The sequence below is a fragment of the Stigmatopora argus genome, chromosome 12 (genome assembly GCF_051989625.1).
Source record: "Stigmatopora argus isolate UIUO_Sarg chromosome 12, RoL_Sarg_1.0, whole genome shotgun sequence".
NCBI lineage: Eukaryota > Metazoa > Chordata > Actinopteri > Syngnathiformes > Syngnathidae > Stigmatopora > Stigmatopora argus.
Window position 1 is genome coordinate 5,962,143 of NC_135398.1, and position 18,835 is coordinate 5,980,977.

Consider the following 18,835-nt stretch of genomic DNA (forward strand, 5'->3'; position numbering starts at 1 on the left):
TTCTAAATCTGCATGAAAGCATGTGGACTTGCTCGCCTTGCTGTTTACTTGCCACCATGAACCTGGACATGCATAGTAAGTAGTCGTTTTTGCAGTATTATGACACCTGAATTGCAATTGCCGCAATTTGACAAGTGTGGTCTCAAAATGAGTTCCTCCCTTCTATTACCTATAGGTATGTTTTAGTACCATTATGCAGATCTTCAGCCAATCCTGCAGTGATGTTGTAATCCAGATGGACTGCAAGGTCCACACGAGCTTCTTTCGGCTGTACTCCCCATAAATTCTCCACCCCTAGTTGGTTATTTAATTGGATATCTATGTGCATCCATACAGAAATCTTTGAAAGAATTAGGCCTAGATTCAGTCATCCATAATGTGTAAGCTTTTTTTTCCAAGTGAGACTTTTATGACAGAGCCATGGGGGTGTTGTCATCTCAGGTTTTATTACAAGAGCTTTTGTTTGAATTTATTCAGTGTGATGGCTCTATTCTTATGGCTATGTCACTTTTACCCCATAGGGTATTGTTTAAGGGGAAGAATACCTTACATGCGCTTGCACCCTAATTTTAACATGTGCCGAAGAATTCTTTCCCTGTTCTTTCTGCGATGTGTACATCTTATGAGATCACTGTGCACTTTGTCAACAGCCTTTCCCTTCTTCTTCTCAGTGTCAGCTGATTCTGTCCCACCATCACACTGGTTCCATTTATAACGCCGCTAATACAATGAGCACTTCTCTGGCCTCCCCAAACCCCCATGTGTATATACCCTTACATACACATTAACCATTAACACCTCAAGGTGTATTTGCTTAGCTGGGAGACAAATATTGATGCCTCGACACTCATGATCTTGTTGAATTCTCTCAAATTTACATTTTCCAAAACCTTCAAGCCACTAAATGCATTAAATGTCATTATATACGTTTGCGTTTAGGCCTTAATGTTTGTTGGCTGTCTTCATGAACTTCAAAAAAAGCCTTTACTATACATCTATACTCATACTTGAAACTAATCACCCTCTTGCTACTGCCACAATGAAATTTCCCGAATACGGGATGGATAAAGTTATCCAATCCAATCCAAAATAGTGACATGCCCATACCGCTATACCTGTTGTGTGCAAACACTTGAAGATAAACACAAATGACGACACTTAAACCGGCTGCAAACTTTGCTCAGCTAAATTTCTGATATACTGCATGATAATATTCCTCCTTGGACTGTTTATCCATCAGGTTGCATTCTTCTTTCTCTTGCTTCAATGTGTACTTCTTTGACCTTAATGCCCCTAATGTTCAGACTGAGTTAGCACTCAACTGAAATAATTCATAAAGATGCAATTACATGATGGGATCCATACTTTGTGCATATTTTTTTTATTTTTTTTTATTCATATCAGGGTCAGGGCCTTCTATTTTCTAAGATATTTTTTCTTTACCTCTGAGTTGAGGCCCTACTGTATATCCTTTCAAACTATGAAAGCATCATCATTTTTAAGACTACTGCACAGCCACACAGTGCATTACCAACCCAATATTTCCAAACATGTTTTTATTTATTTATTTTAAAAGCACATGTGCCACAAGAATACTAGAGTCCATAGTGTGAAAAACTATTTTTGTGAGAAACTATTTTTTGAACAGTGTTATGAAAGTGAAAACCTTTATATTTTCTTTGGATCTATTTTTTTGTTTTGCCCGTGTGGTAATATCCTGCCTCCAAATAAACTTGTTTGTGCTGGACGGGAGTTATTCGTTTGGCACAGGTTATATTATATTAGGGGACTTTCCTGGAGCCATAATCAGTGTTGGGAATTAATGTACTTTTAAATTAGGGATTCTGGTTAATTCACTTCTGTGTGACCGAGTTAAGTTAAACTTTTTAATGGCTCTGGCTTTTCCTAATGACATTGCTTCATTTCTTTCTTATAAACCGACTACCTCACGCAGAGACAACCCAACTCATTATCCCCTCACTCATCAGGTGAGCGTGGGGGCCTGGGGCATTAGCTTCATTTACTCAACACTTGTGCAAGCCGTCCCTCCCACACATAAGCGTTTAGAACCGTCAGTCAAGTTCTTCCTTGTCCCTAATTTCTGGCTTCTTACCTCGCGTCAAATACTGATGGCAGAAGTGGCATTCACACGTGGCCACCATTGGTTCTTGTCACTGACATGCTAGCCGTAGTTTATAACCGATTCATTTTATCGTTGCTCAACTCGACTGCTCTCACTGTGCAAATGTTTTGTTTTTATAAGCACATTCCTTCATCGAAAGGCAGTGTCTGGGCCTGTCAAAAGTTTTTATTGCTCTACCCTTCTCTTGAATTCAGACTTGGCTCTTGAATCAGGCTTCTAACACTAAAGTATGTGTTTTTATTGCTATGATAATTAGTTAAATATTGTCCTCTGAAATTTGAGTCTTTGAAGCTAATCCTTATTTTGGATAAGCATGAATAAATGAATTTTAACTCGAAGTCCCACCTTTTTTTACTAAAGCCAATGCAATTTAAATATTGCTTTGGTGGCATTTTTGTGCCAGTGAACCATTTCCAAATGAGTTGTTGAGCTTGAGTTAGATAAAAGGTCTGTTTTACCACATTTTAAGAACATCTACTATATAAACAATTAAATCTACCTCTATAAGCAAATAGGCTTGGTCCTCAACCCTTGCAAATATGAAAAAAAACAGTTGCATTTTACAGTTCTTGGGTATTTTTGCGCGTGAGGCTTGACTCTACCTCACAGGCTCAATTGATTTTATTAAAGTTTGCTTAAACAAGATAAGGGCAGTATTAGGAGCACAGAAGCATGTTATTTGTATTTTTGGGGATCGTTAGAACGTCTTCCTCGCAGTGGAAACAATTCTGTTCTGTCCCCCTGCATGCGTGGGTTTGTTTGGGTTTTTTTCCAGATCCTTTGGTTTCCTGCCACAGTCATAGGTGTGAATATGAGTGAGACCAGTTGATTGTCTTTATGTGCCTTGTGTTTAAAGAGCAACCAATGTGTAGCCCCCCCTCTCAACCTAAATCAGATGGGATGGCCTTCAATTTACTTGTAAACCCTGATGAAGACGGGATAATGCAAATAGATCCATCTAAATCCAGCATGGAAAATGTTTGTGGTGGGGTGTAGCAGAGGGATGCAATGTTTTTATGGTCTCCAACTTTGGAGACTTTTTACTGCTTTGATTACTTACAAGATCCATCTGGATTTCTGGGTGCGGCCTGTATTTACACGCTTGACAGTTTTTTGCACACTTCTATTCTGACAAGTCTTAGAAATAGCAGGATCGGTAATTGGCTCCCGTAGAGGTCAATACTCTACCATCTATTCATTTTCCATATCATCTATGAATGGAATTCCCCTCGTGTCCAGTTCGTTTACTCTTCATTTTGATGGAGACAGCTGATGGTGCCGACGCCTCCATGCTGCAATGCACCAGTAAAAACATCTTATTCATTCTGTCATTTTTGACAAGGTCTATTGCTATATATCATGTTTTTTGGCAATCCAATTAGGCTGGGTAACTCAAGCCATTTGAGAAAGTGCCAGGAGAAGCACCTGACATCTCCTCTTGTTTTACTTAAAGTTAAAGTCTGCTCATAATTTAAAAGTGTTTGAAAGTAATGAAATTCCACCTACTCTCCTGTTGACATTCACATTTTAAATTGATTCAAAAAGGGGTGTAAACGTCCTGCATTTTCTGGTTTCAAGTCCGAAGGGATAATCACACACAGAAACAGGATTAGGCTAGTTGACAGTGGGATTAGAGCTGTAGATAGGATTAGGGTTTTTGAGATCAGATTAGTGTAATATGGGCTGAATTGATTCTGTAAATTCACTGTTGGAAGAGCATGCGTGTGAATACGTTTTACAATTCATGCGTCTCAGAGATGAGGTGGAAACTGCAGATGTGTGTTAGTAAAGGAGTCCATGGATCAAATGTTTTTCCAGCACTTAAATTGCTGACAAGTATCACACCAAATTGCTTCTATTCTGGTCTTCAAAGTCTATATTAAAGTTAACAGTTCATGCTTCGTACCTCATACAATATGATCAATTGTCTCGTGGTTGTTTATACATTTTCTTGAGTAATGGTGATTAGAATTAAAATGAAATTATGTAAATTTAATTTAATCTAACCATTTGTATTAAATCAAATGGAATAATGCACGACAGAAGTTTCTGATTAGGATTAGCAGCCTAAAATTGACCGATGGCCGACACATACATTTGAAAACAACAAAGTGGTGTCGTCAAATTTATTGAGATTAAACCAGCAAATAATAAATTCATAGACAGTACGTGTGTCACAGAAAAAAATTCTGCAAGAGGGTGGCTAGTAAATCCATCCATAGTGGTCTTAGTTTGGAAAGAGTGCTCTGTGTACATGGCTCTGACCTGAGGCATTTCTTCAAAACAACACCCTGTTGGCTGTGAATAACCCATGCTGTAATTCTGTTTGTCTGTACACAAATAAAAGAGGCCATTCGGCTGTCGCTCCTGAGACACACCCTTTAAAAATTGTTTTAGTAATTAGTCTAGGGCTTTGAATCCTAGCCCATAATTTTTATTTCAAAGCCAAGTGCAAGATTTAAAGGGCCTCATTGAGAACAAAGCATAATTGAAAACGAATTGCGCTCGCTATCAAAATGTTGAAATCTATCTACTCGAATTTTTGGAATTCTTGCACGAATTTTTATGTTGCAACTAAACTCCAACCCACAATCCTCTGTGCCATTGTTTAGGCAAAGTGGTAATGCGTCACCAGGGGCAAAGTAACTATTATCATAGATTAACAACTGCCATTCTCGGTCTTCATAAACCCTGTTGATCACTTATCAGCTCCCTGACCACTGAGCAGTTGAGTGAGCATCAGTGGGTGCTCTGCACATAATCACGAGGATATGAGTGTGTTGTGCATGGTCTGAAATAGAGTTGCAATGGCAACAAGAAACCCAGTTGGCTCGGCCTGCCTTTTCTTTCTTTTTTAGAAACAGTTGCTCAGTGTAGTCCCTGTAAACCGCCGGGATTTAGCCTTCATCCAGCACCTTCCACTGCGAAATCCCTGAATTTCTGGTATTGGTTTTTACGTCAAAGCAAGTATGGAGTTGATTTTGAATTATAAGCTCAAGTCAGGAGTTATTTAAGTGCATGGTCCTAGACAGGATTTTCAAGGCTTATTGCTGTCAGCAATATGAATTTTGAACAGTTATGCGATGAAATATGAGTTAGAATTTATTCCATTATTTCTTAGTTGCATTGACTTTGTGAAAATGTTGTGTATGTATATATATATATATATATGTGTGTGTGTATACATATACACATATATACACATATACATATATACACATATACACACACATATATACACATATACACATATATACACATATACACACATATATACACACATACATATATATACACACATATATACACACATATACACGTATACACACATATACACGTATACACACATACACATATACACACATATACACGTATACACACATATATACACACATATACACACATATACACATATACACACATATATACACATTTATACACATATATACACGTATGTATGTATATATTTTTGTATTTAGATATAGACATAGATATAGATCATCTGTCTGTGTAAGGGCATGCTGAACAAAGAGCAACCACTGGGTCTGTGGTTGTGCTAGCCAGCAACACAAAGCTTCTTTCACAGTGTGCGCAAAAGGAGAAAGCGCTTTCATCTCTGTGTATGTTTGGACAGAAGTCACTGGAACGCGGGCCCGAGAACAGTAGAGCCTCACAGAACATGATCCAGACCCTCCCTACTCAACAACAAGCCATCAAAAATTCCACTTCACTGTGAACATGATCCTAATTATAATTATATGTAAACACTATGATACATATAGGTTTCTGCAAACTCATGGACCTCATAGACTGACCTTATATATATATATATATATATATATATATATATATATATATATATATATATAAAATTTATATTATATATATATATATAATTTATATTATATATATATATACACACATATCTGTATATATATATCCTTTTGAAGATTTAATAGCTTCCATTCTTCCGAAAATATGTTTTACAAGAATGGGGAATGTGTCCACGGGAATCTCAGCCCATCTGCGCAAAAGGTTGTGAATGTTTGAATGACATGGTAAAAAATAGGATCATAATGCATAATTCTGCCTTCCAAAACTTTATACACATGTCATTTGTTCACTTATACCTAGTGTGTTTTCAATAAATCATGTTTTAGTGAGAAAGTGGGAATCATGTATATTTGTGTATAAACACAAACATGCATTGATTACTACTATCCGTAGTTTTTCGAAAAACTTAAGATAATATATGAAGTATTAATACCAGTGTGTGCGTATAATTGCTTTTAAACATAACCAAACGTTAGTAAATTGGCAGTATTGGTCTATAATGTCGGATGAAAAGAACTTTGATGCAAACATTAGCCTTTGACTGTTTGAACGTTACAGAGCAACCAACGTGCCGCTAAATGTTCCATGAGTGCACAGCAGCAGTGTTTTATAACTGAAGCGCGTTGTCTGCTGTGTTCTCTTTTCCTTCAGGGAAGTCGAATATTTCTGTTTTCGCCGTGGGAGTATGATGTTGTTTAGATGGCTCGGTGAAGCAAAGTGCATCTGTACTCATGCATACCACTTGACGCATGCCTCCTTTCCAAAAGGATGGGACGCAGCCCCACCCAGCATTCTTTGTACCTCACTTCATTGTTTGCTCCAAGCTCGCACATTTTCTAAACCAAGGGTGTGTAACGAGTCAGAGGGAGAGTTGGACAAGTTGGTGATTAGGGCGGGTCATGTTTTTACTACTTGCCATCAATCAGGCCGCACAGTAGCCAGCCACATAAGCATCCCTGTTTGGCCTGGATTTTGAAAGTCTGATCTCACCAGGAGACACAGACCCCTGTCTGTATGACAACACTGGACTGGATTGGCCTCACTGAAGTCTAGGCAAGGCTCAGAGGAGCACAAAGCAATGCTGATATTAGTAGAATGTTAAGGACTACTTTAGCGTTATTTTCTCCGGTATGTTTTTCTTTCATAATTCAACTGTTCTTTTGAAGTCAGCCGTGGGTGTTGTCTTTAAAAATTAACACAGCTATCCAAAAAAATGCCATTAGTGGCACTTAATTAACTGATTTAGGTGTTTTTTTATACAGGGCCATGTAGCCTTGATTTTTTTTCTTAACAAATAGATTCACTATTTAAAACTCACTTATTTAAAATTTTAAATATTAAACGATAAATTTGGGTTTATTATAATAATAATAATAGAATAGTTAGCACATTGTAAGGTTAATGATTGTATTTGGTTTCAGAAAAGTGAGCAATTGAGGAGCTAAATAAATTGTACAATTCAGTTTAGTTTAAACTCCTTTCTTTTCGGTTGCCTTTTTTTCCTGGCATGAATGGACATAAAACTTGTTAATTCCATGATGTCTTTTTCCTGTTTTTTCAATTTCGGCAAACACGCTGCTCTCTTTGGACTCCCAGACTATATCTAGCGTTATGTCTGCAGGCGTACTCTAATCATGACCCTTTTATCTAGGTCAATAAGTAATTCCAGGAATAAGACATGAACATTTTTTCATTTGTAATGTTTGCGTTAAAAACACTGCAATTGAAAAGCAACACGGGACAAAAGGGCCGATGTCAGGAGGCCTCATGAGGACTCAGGGAGCAGACATTATTGCCGGCAGTTTATCAGTGTTTTCTGTGTCAACCTTCTGTTCAACCACTTATCAAAAACATTTGAGGAAGCGCTGTTTCTTGAGTGTCTGGCGGCCCTGTTGCTGTAGCTACCATCTTCAGCCGTGACTCAAGGCTGTTGATGTCGCAATCAAACGAACAGTTCCAAAAATGGTCGACGGGTTGACTTCCTTATATTCTTATTTCTTATCACCCTGCATCTCCTTCTTCGAATCACCTCTGCTTTCCATCTCAGCGTACTTAGCACAAATACACAAGTTCTAACATTCTCTGACGCAACCCACCTGAGTTAATATGGCTACATCACCTCTACTAATGCAGGTATTTCGGCCAGTGATTCATTTTGATTTTACTTTTAAATCTTTATCAGCAAAAGTCGTTTTTATAAGGAATTATAATACTGTCAGAGGTGTGGTCAATTTGAAGGGTCATTCAGGGTGAATGCAATTTGATCTATCTGCTTCACACACAAACATGTATGCACTTATAATTCATTGTGCCCTCATCGCCCTCATTGGTTGTCACTGTCACGTTTGTTGCCTGTAATTTTCACTTTGAGTTTGCCTTTCGGCTTGTACTGTTACTGCCACATTGTGGGATGAATCTAAAAATATTTTTATTTTTAACCCTCCAAATTATTAATGACTCATCCAGACTACAGGTCTATGTGGACAACTAAAGATTCAAACATTTTTTGGAGGGCCTTAACTCATTGACCAATGCTGAACGTCCAATCCAGGGAATGAATGTTTTGTTCATTTGCTGCCAGCAATGGATTGTTGTTGACAAACTCATTTTAATTTGAGAAAGTGAAAAGAGTCACATGGTTGGATGCTTAACTACTAAGGGTTGACTGTACATTTTACACTCAATTAAACAAAGGGAAATGAGCGTATTGAGTAAAACAAAGTCAACCAACAAACTTAAGGGAATCCAGCTCGGCAGTTCTTGTTGAGAAATTTAAGTATACGTAATGTATGCACAGACTGACAGTGTGAAAACAAACACCTGCTGTTAAAAGACCTTCAATACACGCAAGCAGAGGTATTGAATCATTAACTCAGCACCATTTCCACTCCATGTTGACTGAATACACAACAGCTAGCATGAGTTTTTATATCAAATATCCTTGCAACATGGCAAAAATTCAGCACAATCTGTAAATTCACTCTTTGGGATCTCAGGGGATACTATAAATATACTTTGTACTCTATATACTCTGCATCCCAATTTTGGAGGGATCTAATAACAATTTGAAAGAGCAACTTTACACTAAGTGGACAAGGCTAAATAGTTCTAAAAAGACCCGCTGCAAACTAAATACACCTCTTGGCTCTGACCTCGCTCCTTTCACCCTTGCACCTGTTGAGTAATCCAGTATGAGTGAAAGTGAAGTCATTATAGGATACTGGAGATGTCTCCCAATGGGGGCTGCTCAGTGAGGTCGACCAAGTCGTTTTGTTGTTTGTCTCTCTTTGCCTTTACGTCATGTGATGTGTAGTGTGTGCTCTGGCCACCTGTCGCATGACCCTGAGTGCATACGTTAATGGCTTTTGTCTTTGGACCCCTCCTCCCAAAATAATGGTATAATTAGCATAGTGATATATATATCCATGTATTAGATCATTATTGAAATGCTTGAGGATGATTTGTAAAATATACATCACATGGCTAGACTGTTTTTCTAGGGTAGGAAAAAGCCGTGACCGGACGTTTGGTCGCCGGACGTTTGGTCGCCCGGACGTTTGGTTACCCAGACGTTTGGTCGCCGGACGTTTGTTCGCCCGGGTGAATATAATTTTGAGAGCTGGTTTCAACAGTAGATATTTAGATATTAAACTCTCTCATGAATATAATTTTGAGAGCTGGTTTCAACAGTAAACTCTCATGTTGTCAAACGTCCGGCGACCAAACGTCCGAGTACCCAGATATTACTGGGTGGTAATTTTGTAACGGACCTTTGGGTCAGTTGGATCCAAAGTCTTTATGTGTGGGAATATTTTCCAATCCACTATAACTTTAAATTTAAAAGTCATGAGATTTTTTTTAATCGGTTTATTTTGCGGTTGCCGTTGCTGAGTCTTATTTGTTGCCATTCCAGAACTGATAAGAAATGGTAAATATCCTTTTTGAATACTCATAAACAGATATTGAAAAAAACATGTTCTTCTCCTTTTAGGGCCGTTGTTCCAGGGAAAACTGCAAATATCTGCACCCTCCTCCACACCTAAAGAACCAGCTGGAGATCAATGGCAGGAACAACCTGATACAGCAGAAGAACATGGTCATGCTGGCCCAGCAGATGCAGCTAGCTAATGCCATGATGCCTGCCACGCAGCTACCGCCTATGGTAGGGAGACATACACATATACGACAGTCCCATTTACATACGAGTTGAAACCAGACAAACTTTAGAAGGGTGAATTTGAGGGATGTATGATACACAAGATTGTATAATATTTGCATTAGTAAATTATCTTTCAGTTTGCAGTACATATTGGTTCATTAGGTGGAGCCTGGCCTGGTGCATGAATGGGAATGTTGAGTTTGCTAGTTGTTAGTATATCTGCATGACTCATTTTGAGTACAACTTTTTTGGGTTTCATCAAAATACTACAGCAATGTAGTCAATGTGAAAAAAATAATCTTTTTTTATTCCAACATGTTTATTATTTCAGCATTCGAAATATTTCATTGTCTATCGTTGATTTAGTATGTTTAAGTATTATGTCGAAAATACATGTAATGTAAAAAAAAAAAATGGCACGGCTGCTCCCAGCCAGACTGCAGACGAGTAAAAGTGGGGGACAATGCAGCTCATTTACTATCTCTGCAGCAGATTTTATCTTGTGCTTTATTGTCTGCACAACAAGATCTGTTTTGTTCACCGGATCCTCATTCCTCCGTCCTCCAGCCCATGTTCTCAGTGACACCCGGCCTGGCCACCAACGCAAGCGCTGCGGCTGCAGCTGCAGCCGCGGCTTTTAATCCCTACCTGAGCCCCGTGTCGCCAGGCCTGATGGCACAAGAGATTCTGCCCAATACCCCCGTCCTCATGGCCTCCAGTCCTGCCGTCAGTCAAGTCCCCAATGCTGCTGCTGCAGCCCAGAAACTGCTGAGAACAGACCGACTTGAGGTAAATCTTTGCTCCTCTGAAAATGTTTGAAAAAGTCAAATGAAAACACTTCATGGAATATTTTTTTGCATAAACATCAATACTAATCCAGCACTATAAGAACAACAAATGCAGGATTCCCCATCCAGTATAACCTAATTTTGAGGTGCTTTAGTCTTTTATTTCATAGCCCAAATTGTCAGTGGATCAATGATTATGAATACAAATCATCCCTAATAAAATAATGCTATAGATTTTTTTTGCATTTATGTATACCATCAAACACATGCATGCTAACAAACTATTAACGTTGCAATTATTTTCACAATATGTGCAGTGTTTGGTCACAGTACATACAGCAGGTAGGTGCCACTTGGATTGTGCTGCCCCCGCTGTCTCATATATGAACTTCAGAACTTTTAGAAGTCCTCAAATGGTTGTTAACCACTACATTGAGCAGAGGCACATTTTTGAAATAAGAAAAATCCCACTCATTGAAACTAAATGATCACCTTATTCACAAATGTGGCTAATGTCAAATAACGATTGTCGTATTTAAGGCAACGAGTGTATCCACTGATAAATGATGTCATTGGCTTTCTTGTCACTCTATGTTGTTGAGATATTGACAGTTTTAGAATTTAAAACATATTTAATTGGTAAAATCTGCTCCGAGTGCTGCTCTGTGGTTATCTATAGGAAGATGATCACCAGAGTCTCTTTTCCTTTTTAAAAGACAAGGCTCATCCATTTTTAAGGTCATTGTAATTTTTTTTAACTGCGCACCATCCACAGAGACAGATAAAAGCCTTGATGACTCATACTTAATCTGCATAAACATGAAAAGCAGAACGATTTGTGCTGTATCCAGTGGTATTTTCAGAGAGAAGAAAATGGTGGGGCATTAGTGGCATTTCATACAAGGAAATGGGTTGCAAATTAAAACAATGTAATAATAAATGGAGAACTTTGCAACAATAAAACAAATAAATTTTCTATTATCCAGCCATTGTCTTAACAAAGATCAAGAAAATTGCTCAAATGTTCAGTTCAATAATCATTGTGATCACATAGTAGTGATTTGGAATGATAGGAAGCTAGGACATTTAAAACCAGCAAAGTCAAAATCTATATATTTTTTTATTATTATTTCTAATGGCCCCCTGTGGAGTATAATTTTGACATACAGTAACTCTGCCAATATAATGTACATGGTACCGTGTGCGGTCGATTGGTCGCCGGTCTTTTGGTCGCCGGTCTTTTGGTCGCGGTCTTTTGGTCGGCCCGACCACGACAACGGGCGATTTATATTGTAATTATCACTTACTTTCCGGGTGACCAAAAGACCGGCGACCAAAAGATCGGCGACCAATCGACCGTGTACCCATGGTACCAGTCTAGGTATTAGATTGAGGATAAAGAATATATGCCTGTATGTCAGGTATGACCTTATATTTTTACCACTTGATTTCTGGGTCTAGGTGTGCCGCGAGTACCAGAGGGGTAACTGCTCCCGGGGGGAGGATGACTGTCGCTTTGCCCACCCCTCAGACAGCACCATGATAGATACGAATGACAACACTGTCACAGTGTGCATGGATTACATCAAGGGGCGGTGCTCTCGTGAGAAGTGCAAATACTTCCACCCACCGGCTCACCTGCAGGCTAAAATTAAGGCCACCCAGCACCAGGTGAACCAGGCTTCAGCCGCCGCTGCCATGGTAAGCAACCTTGCCCAAAGTGGCCTCTTTGTTGACGGCTTGTGTTTTCAAGATGCAATTTCCATTGAATGCTGGTATGGATAGAACTATATGATAATATCCTAGCCCACAAACAGAAAGATGGTTTCTCTCATTGTTGGGCGACCATGTTTTGGTTGATTCATGTCTATTACTTCCTTTCCTCTTGACAGTATGAACAGATTTATTGTGCTTCAAGTTCTGTCTCTTAGCAACGGCACTAGTACAACCACTTGTCTCGTGGTTATTGTGTTTGTTCTTAATTGCTTTTGTTGACCTAGCGTGGCCAAGAGTTGGAAGTGAATCATTAGAATAGGACTCTGACTAGGATGTGCACAGTGAAACCGTCTCAGACGTACTACAGTGAATCTCCGTTTATCGCTGGGGATATGTTCCAAAGCCATACATAATAAATGCAAAATACAAAACCTTGATATAAAGACCATATATAATTATACATACATTTTTATCTTCGAATGCCTTCAGTCTTTTTTTATTGTTACCGAGACTTTACTGTAAAACTGACACCCAAAATATATATTTCATTACGAACATTTTCAACTAAACCATACAATTTCACCTCACAAAAATAGCTTAATTATGGCATGTAATAGAAAACCGAAATTCGCATTGATGGTACAGTTATTGTGAACCTTTTAACAAACTACAGCTTAAAAGAAAAAAATATGCACAGACTTGGGGTACATCCAACAAATCTGTAACGTTTGCCTGGTATAAGTATCTCATATTAAATTCAATTCTGCAAACATACTTGCCTAACCAACACCAATCTAAACAATGAAGTGCAACATAGCGGGGGTTCACTGTATTCGGTTTGATATTATTATTTACCAGGTTAAATAATGAGTGAACAACGTTTTCATTGCTACAGCCATCCATTTGTGTGTGGCGTTAACTAATGTAGACTAGTAGTATTGTATGTATTGTAGTATCATGATGATCATGTAACTGTTGAGCAGTAGAGCTAGTATCCACATTGTGCATGCCTTAGTCCTGTAATCCCCTTGTAAAAATGCATTCCAATGATTTGTTTTTTTATTTGTTTTTTTTTCTCACCTATACCCAAACTGCACTGCTGCCCCCATGATGCACCTCTGCTTGCTGGTTTATGTTAATGCGCTTGAACCCCATTGGCCCATTGCCATCATGTGCTCGCTGCCTGCTAATTAAGACTCAGTCGGCTGTCAAATCACTGAAGCGACCCCTCGACGCAACCTTTGACCTGGTACTATGACCTTTCACCTTTTAGCTTGGCATGTGGCTTTGTTGTAGCAGTGTTTTAACTAATATTGTTTGGTTGTCTTCGTCTCAGTGCGATGTCTGTTGTTTCCTTTCTGTCATTACTACGTGTGATGAAATGACTGCGGCAGGGGCTGTTTTCGATTCGGGGTTGGGGTCTCAGGGGGAGGGGGGGTTCCAAACGAGGTCACCTCAAAGATGAATTCAGAAGGAGCCGCAACCAGTTCATTGCCTGAAGTGTCTTTAACACCCCAAAAAAAGCAATTGAGGGTTAGGGAAGCCTTTATAATAGTCGCATGGCTTTTATGTCTTATGTCCAAATGTTCAACTGTTATGGAGGTGTCAACGGTATGCATGAATTTGTCGCTAGTGCACGTCAGGTGGGGCTCGGAGGTCTTGCAGCAGCTATTCAGGGGGATCACACCGTAACAGGTGATGCAAAAGAGATGGTTCACGCCATCAGACCTCCAAGGTGGTCTCGTGTCAAAGATGTTTTATGCCTGAGACTGCATTGAACTGGAGTCTGTGAGTGAACCATCACTTGGAAATGGCTTCTACAGTTTGTCATGGAGCTAGCAGTGCAGCTTCCCTCTCTCTGTGCTTCCACCTCTCGTTATCAACTGTATTGTTGTTCTTTAATTGTTAATGCTTGCTCATGTTGCTCTATAGTTAGCCGCAAGTACCAAGTTAATATTCTGAGTGAAGATGTTAATTTCATGTTTGCTTTCTAGCCAGTAGCTCCAGTCGGCACCATGCTCCTGCTTGTGTTGTACATGTGTCGGACTGCTGCTTGCTTGCTACTGATATGATCATATTATTGATGTACACACAGGATGTTGTAAATGCTGCTCCTATAATGTCCTCTAACATATACTCCCTTTTTTGTTTTGTTTTTCTTTTGTTTTGTTTTTCCAACTCATCTTTTTTTTCCCTCCACACACTCTTATCTCTCTATCACTGACCTCCCGTCATCTGGCCGGCCGGGCAGGGTATCGCCCCCAATGTCATGGCTCCCCTGCCAAAGCGGGCAGCCCTGGAGAAGGCCAACGGGGCCTCTGCTGTGTTTAACACCAGCATGCTCCAGTATCAACAGGCCCTGGCCAGCATGCAGTTTCAGCAGCAGGCTGCTTTCCTCCCATCAGGTATGCAAACCATCGGCCAGATGATGCCTGGATCGGCCTAAGCCAGCTCCCGCTTGGCAGGAGTTGGACAGGTGGTTAGCTGTTCGGAACAATGTGGACTGTCTAGCCAACGTGTGTGCATTTTGTACTTTTGAGTGGGGGAATTTCACGTAGATAGACAGCTCAAGACAAGTCATTCTTTTTTTTTTGCATGCCCATTTAGAAGAAGTTGGAACACTACTAATCAAAAATAAATGTAAAAAAACATGGTGCTGTTTATAAGCGTGACCGTTTGGTCCCCGGATGTTTGGTCCCCGGACGTTTGGTCCCCGGACGTTTGGTCGACCGGACGTTTGGTAGAACAGACGTTTGGTAGAACGGATGTTTGGTCGCCGGGTTCGCTCGCTGTCAAATTATGACAGAGTTTACTGTTGATATTTTGATATTAGATATTTAGATATTAAACTCACTCTCTCTCTCATAATTATAATTTTGAGAGCTGGTTTCAACAATAACAACCCGGCGACCAAAGGTCCGGTCGACCAAACGTCTGGGGACCAAACGTCCGGGGACCAAACGTCTTTCGACCAAACGTTCCAGTACCGTTTATAAGCGCAGCCACTTTTCCACAAAGCGCTACAGTTTGATTTCAATAATCATACATCTCTTTTTCTAATTTGCTCATTCCTCACCAAAATCATAAGTATTTGGATTCCATATGAAATTTCAGGATAAACATAAAATGCACTACTCTTTTAACCAAACACTAGAATGCCCAACTTTATAATGTTTCACAAAGGATCACTTTACTTCATTACCAAGTTTGGTTTCATAATGTCAAATTGTAGTGTACTGAAACATCAATCAGATATGAGTATTTAAAAAAATATAAGGTCAAATTAAGATAGGTAATAAACGTTTTACTGCAATTTAGTTTCATGAGACAAGTCAGAATGCTCTTACAATATTGACATTTTGTCAATTGCAACAGACTCATCAACAGAGACCTCTATATGGTCAATAAAATTTACCACTACACAAGCACCAGATAACTTAGAAACTCATTGAAAAAACCATCACATCAAACTGAACCAAACTTGGCAAAAACAATGTAACTTTTCGTTTTCACGACCTGATAAACAATAGAATATTTTCAATTGTTGGCCCATGAGTTTCCTTTCTTTCAAAGGCTCACTGATTTCAAATGACTGGGGCTTCTATTGACATCTAATGGTTATCTGTAACAGGCTGCAAAGTGTGGCTTCTCTACACATCCACGCTTCTTCAAACCATGTTTATAAAGTTTCATACCTCTCGGGTGTTCCATGTTTACATGCACAAAACATGAAAACATCCATCATGACTGACCAGAGATATTAACCTTCCCCCACTTTATCTCTTCCCCCTCACTCTAACGAACCTTGTGACGGGCTGTTTTGATTTCTCTTCCCCTTATCCAATCCACTTCCTGTTGCACTGCATGATGGGCAGGCTCAATATTGTGCATGACCCCTGCAGCCGGCGTTGGTAGGTTCCAGTTCTCCTTTTTCAGTTCTGTGTTACTTCCTGTCTGTGGCTTGCATGCGGCACCAAAATGTCACTCGTTGAGCCTGAGAAATGTCACAGTTAAATACGGCACCCTGAGCTGCTGACATTGCTACCAAAGTAGTACTTTTTTATGTAAAAGAAACACATTTCAAACTTGTATTTGACCTGTCATTCATCTGTACCTATTGGATTTAGTTTTTAATTAGAATTGCTTTGTTTTCTTAATTGCCTGACCAATTAATGACCCTCTCATGCCGATTCTTAAACGTGCTTCTGGCTGATCACCCCTTAGCGTGCCTTAACATGTAGACCCTTTTAAAACCATTAAAACACAGAAAGAGAGATCCATTGGAATGTGCCCCCTTTATCACTTCTGCCAAAAAGACTATTCCTAAATATTATGGGATTTCATTATTCTGTTTTTGCATTTTAGATGCTCAATGCAACAATGTCTGATGGAGATGTCAAAACTTTAGGCACTGGAAAAAGGCTAAGGCCCATTTTACCTTGTGTTTAAAATCATGTTAAAACATTTTTTAACAAGCTACAAGTTATTTTTCCAGTGCTATTTGAATTTAAGATATTTTTAATAACTAATGGAAATAGGTTACCTACATTTGAAATAGCCCATTTAAAAAAAAGTCCTTGTTCTATCCAACTCCAAATACTTCACCTACTTTTTGAGTGTTGACAGAGTAAAAAAAAAGGGGGCCACATTAAATTGAATCCCTCGACCACTTCAAGTTTTGCGCTCTTGTCTTCCCCTTCAAATGTGTGTGTTTGTGTGGCCACGCTGCCCTTTGTGTATTTTTTGCTTACATGATTTTCCCCTCCAAAAAAGTTCCCATGATGCACGGTGGTACGCCAGTCACTGTGTCTGCAGCCACCACATCTGCCACAAGCGTTCCCTTCGCAACTGCCTCCACCAATCAGGTTTGCACCTTAACCGTCTCTCTCTCTCTCTCCCGTTCTCTCTCTCCCACAACAAACGGAATATCTAGGGATGCTCATGTTTCACAGCAAGTGGGTGGGATGCAAAATCGGCGGTACTCCTTCTTGTTGGCCTACACTAGAGTCCAACTTGTCAATGGTTACATGAGGAATGAATACTCGTCTTTCCTTCTTGACAAATTCTGTTGCATTTGAATGTTGTCCTCGTTGTAACTCCCGTTTTTGTCCTTTCCCATTTTGAGGACTCTTCCTTATCAAAGTTGACTACCAACGAATACATGCAATTGGTATGTATGAGGTAGTTATTTTTTTTTAATACCTCCCCCAACATTCACCATTCGCACAGCTCATGCAAACAGCTGCTATCTGTGCCCTTTGGTGCTTGGCTTTTTTTCCTTCTTCTTCTTTTTTTTTTTAAATTTGTTTTTATTTTGAAATTTTCCGCCGCTGCTTCCAGCACGTAAATCGCAGCTATACCATGTTCTAGTCCAATAGTATTGTATTATATTCTACACTGGCACATTCCAGTCAAAGTCTATATGAAGACATGTTTGAGGATGAGAAGCCAGTTTTGTGCTTTACTCTGTTGCGGTGTGCAGGTCAACAACATGGAGGACTTAAATTCGCATGGGGGAGCCAACTCGCTGACCCTTCACTGCCTTAATAATAATAATAATAACAATAATCACAATGCTCTTCTTCTTCATGCTGTCCAGATGCACTGATTCTCACTCAAGTTTAGCCTTATAGCTTTTCTCCTTTGTGGTTTCGATCTTGTTTTTTTTGTTTGTTTGTTTGTTTGTTTTTCCAGCTGAAAACTTCTCTTAGAATGAAAGGATGATGTTTATCTGTGCGCGCAACGCTACGCTGACTGTATTTTTGTGTCCGGATCGCTCACCATGTCATCACGTGTCTGCTTTTCTACCCCTCTCCAGATTCCAATAATATCTGCAGATCATCTGAGTAGTCACAAGTACTTGACTCAAATGTAGTTCCTATCAAGAACAGTGAGTCTCACTTTTGATACATCACGCATACACATTTGAACTCATAACCGCTTTTATTTAGTAAATGTTTGTCGTATAAAACAAAAATGACAACATTAACCAACTGTTTTTGTTTATATTATTTTCAATCGACTCTACCGAACTAAAGTTAATTGACCATTTGTAGCCACTTAAAATCGTTACCTTATATGAAGACCACATGTGTCAAAGTAGCGGCCCGGGGGCCAAATCTGGCCCGCCGCAACATTTTGTGTGGCCCTGGAAAGTAGATCATGAGTGCCGACTTTCTGTTTTAGGATGAAATT

The 18,835-nt window shown here is 39.4% G+C and overlaps 1 protein-coding gene across 30 annotated transcripts in view; it reads left to right on the forward strand.

Moving 5' to 3' along the window:
* Window positions 1–18,835, forward strand: part of mbnl1 (muscleblind-like splicing regulator 1) — a 46,572-nt gene that overhangs the window by 23,095 nt on the left and 4,642 nt on the right. For 7 of the 30 annotated variants that reach the window (XR_013304241.1, XR_013304243.1, XR_013304242.1 and 4 more), the window contains 8 exons: window positions 9,969–10,139; window positions 10,704–10,925; window positions 12,386–12,625; window positions 13,836–13,889; window positions 14,892–15,045; window positions 16,516–16,551; window positions 17,414–17,810; window positions 18,459–18,530. Coding sequence is in view for 17 of the 30 variants with exons in the window: in XM_077615360.1 (XP_077471486.1) it covers window positions 9,969–10,139; window positions 10,704–10,925; window positions 12,386–12,625; window positions 13,836–13,889; window positions 14,892–15,045; window positions 16,516–16,551; window positions 17,414–17,505; window positions 17,766–17,810; window positions 18,459–18,515 (1,071 nt within the window). In the remaining 13 variants the exon portion in view is untranslated. Of the gene's footprint in view, window positions 1–9,968; window positions 10,140–10,703; window positions 10,926–12,385; window positions 12,626–13,835; window positions 13,890–14,891; window positions 15,046–16,515; window positions 16,552–17,413; window positions 17,822–18,458; window positions 18,531–18,835 lie in introns of all 30 variants that reach the window. The other 23 variants (XR_013304251.1, XR_013304252.1, XM_077615360.1 and 20 more) reach the window with 23 other exon arrangements.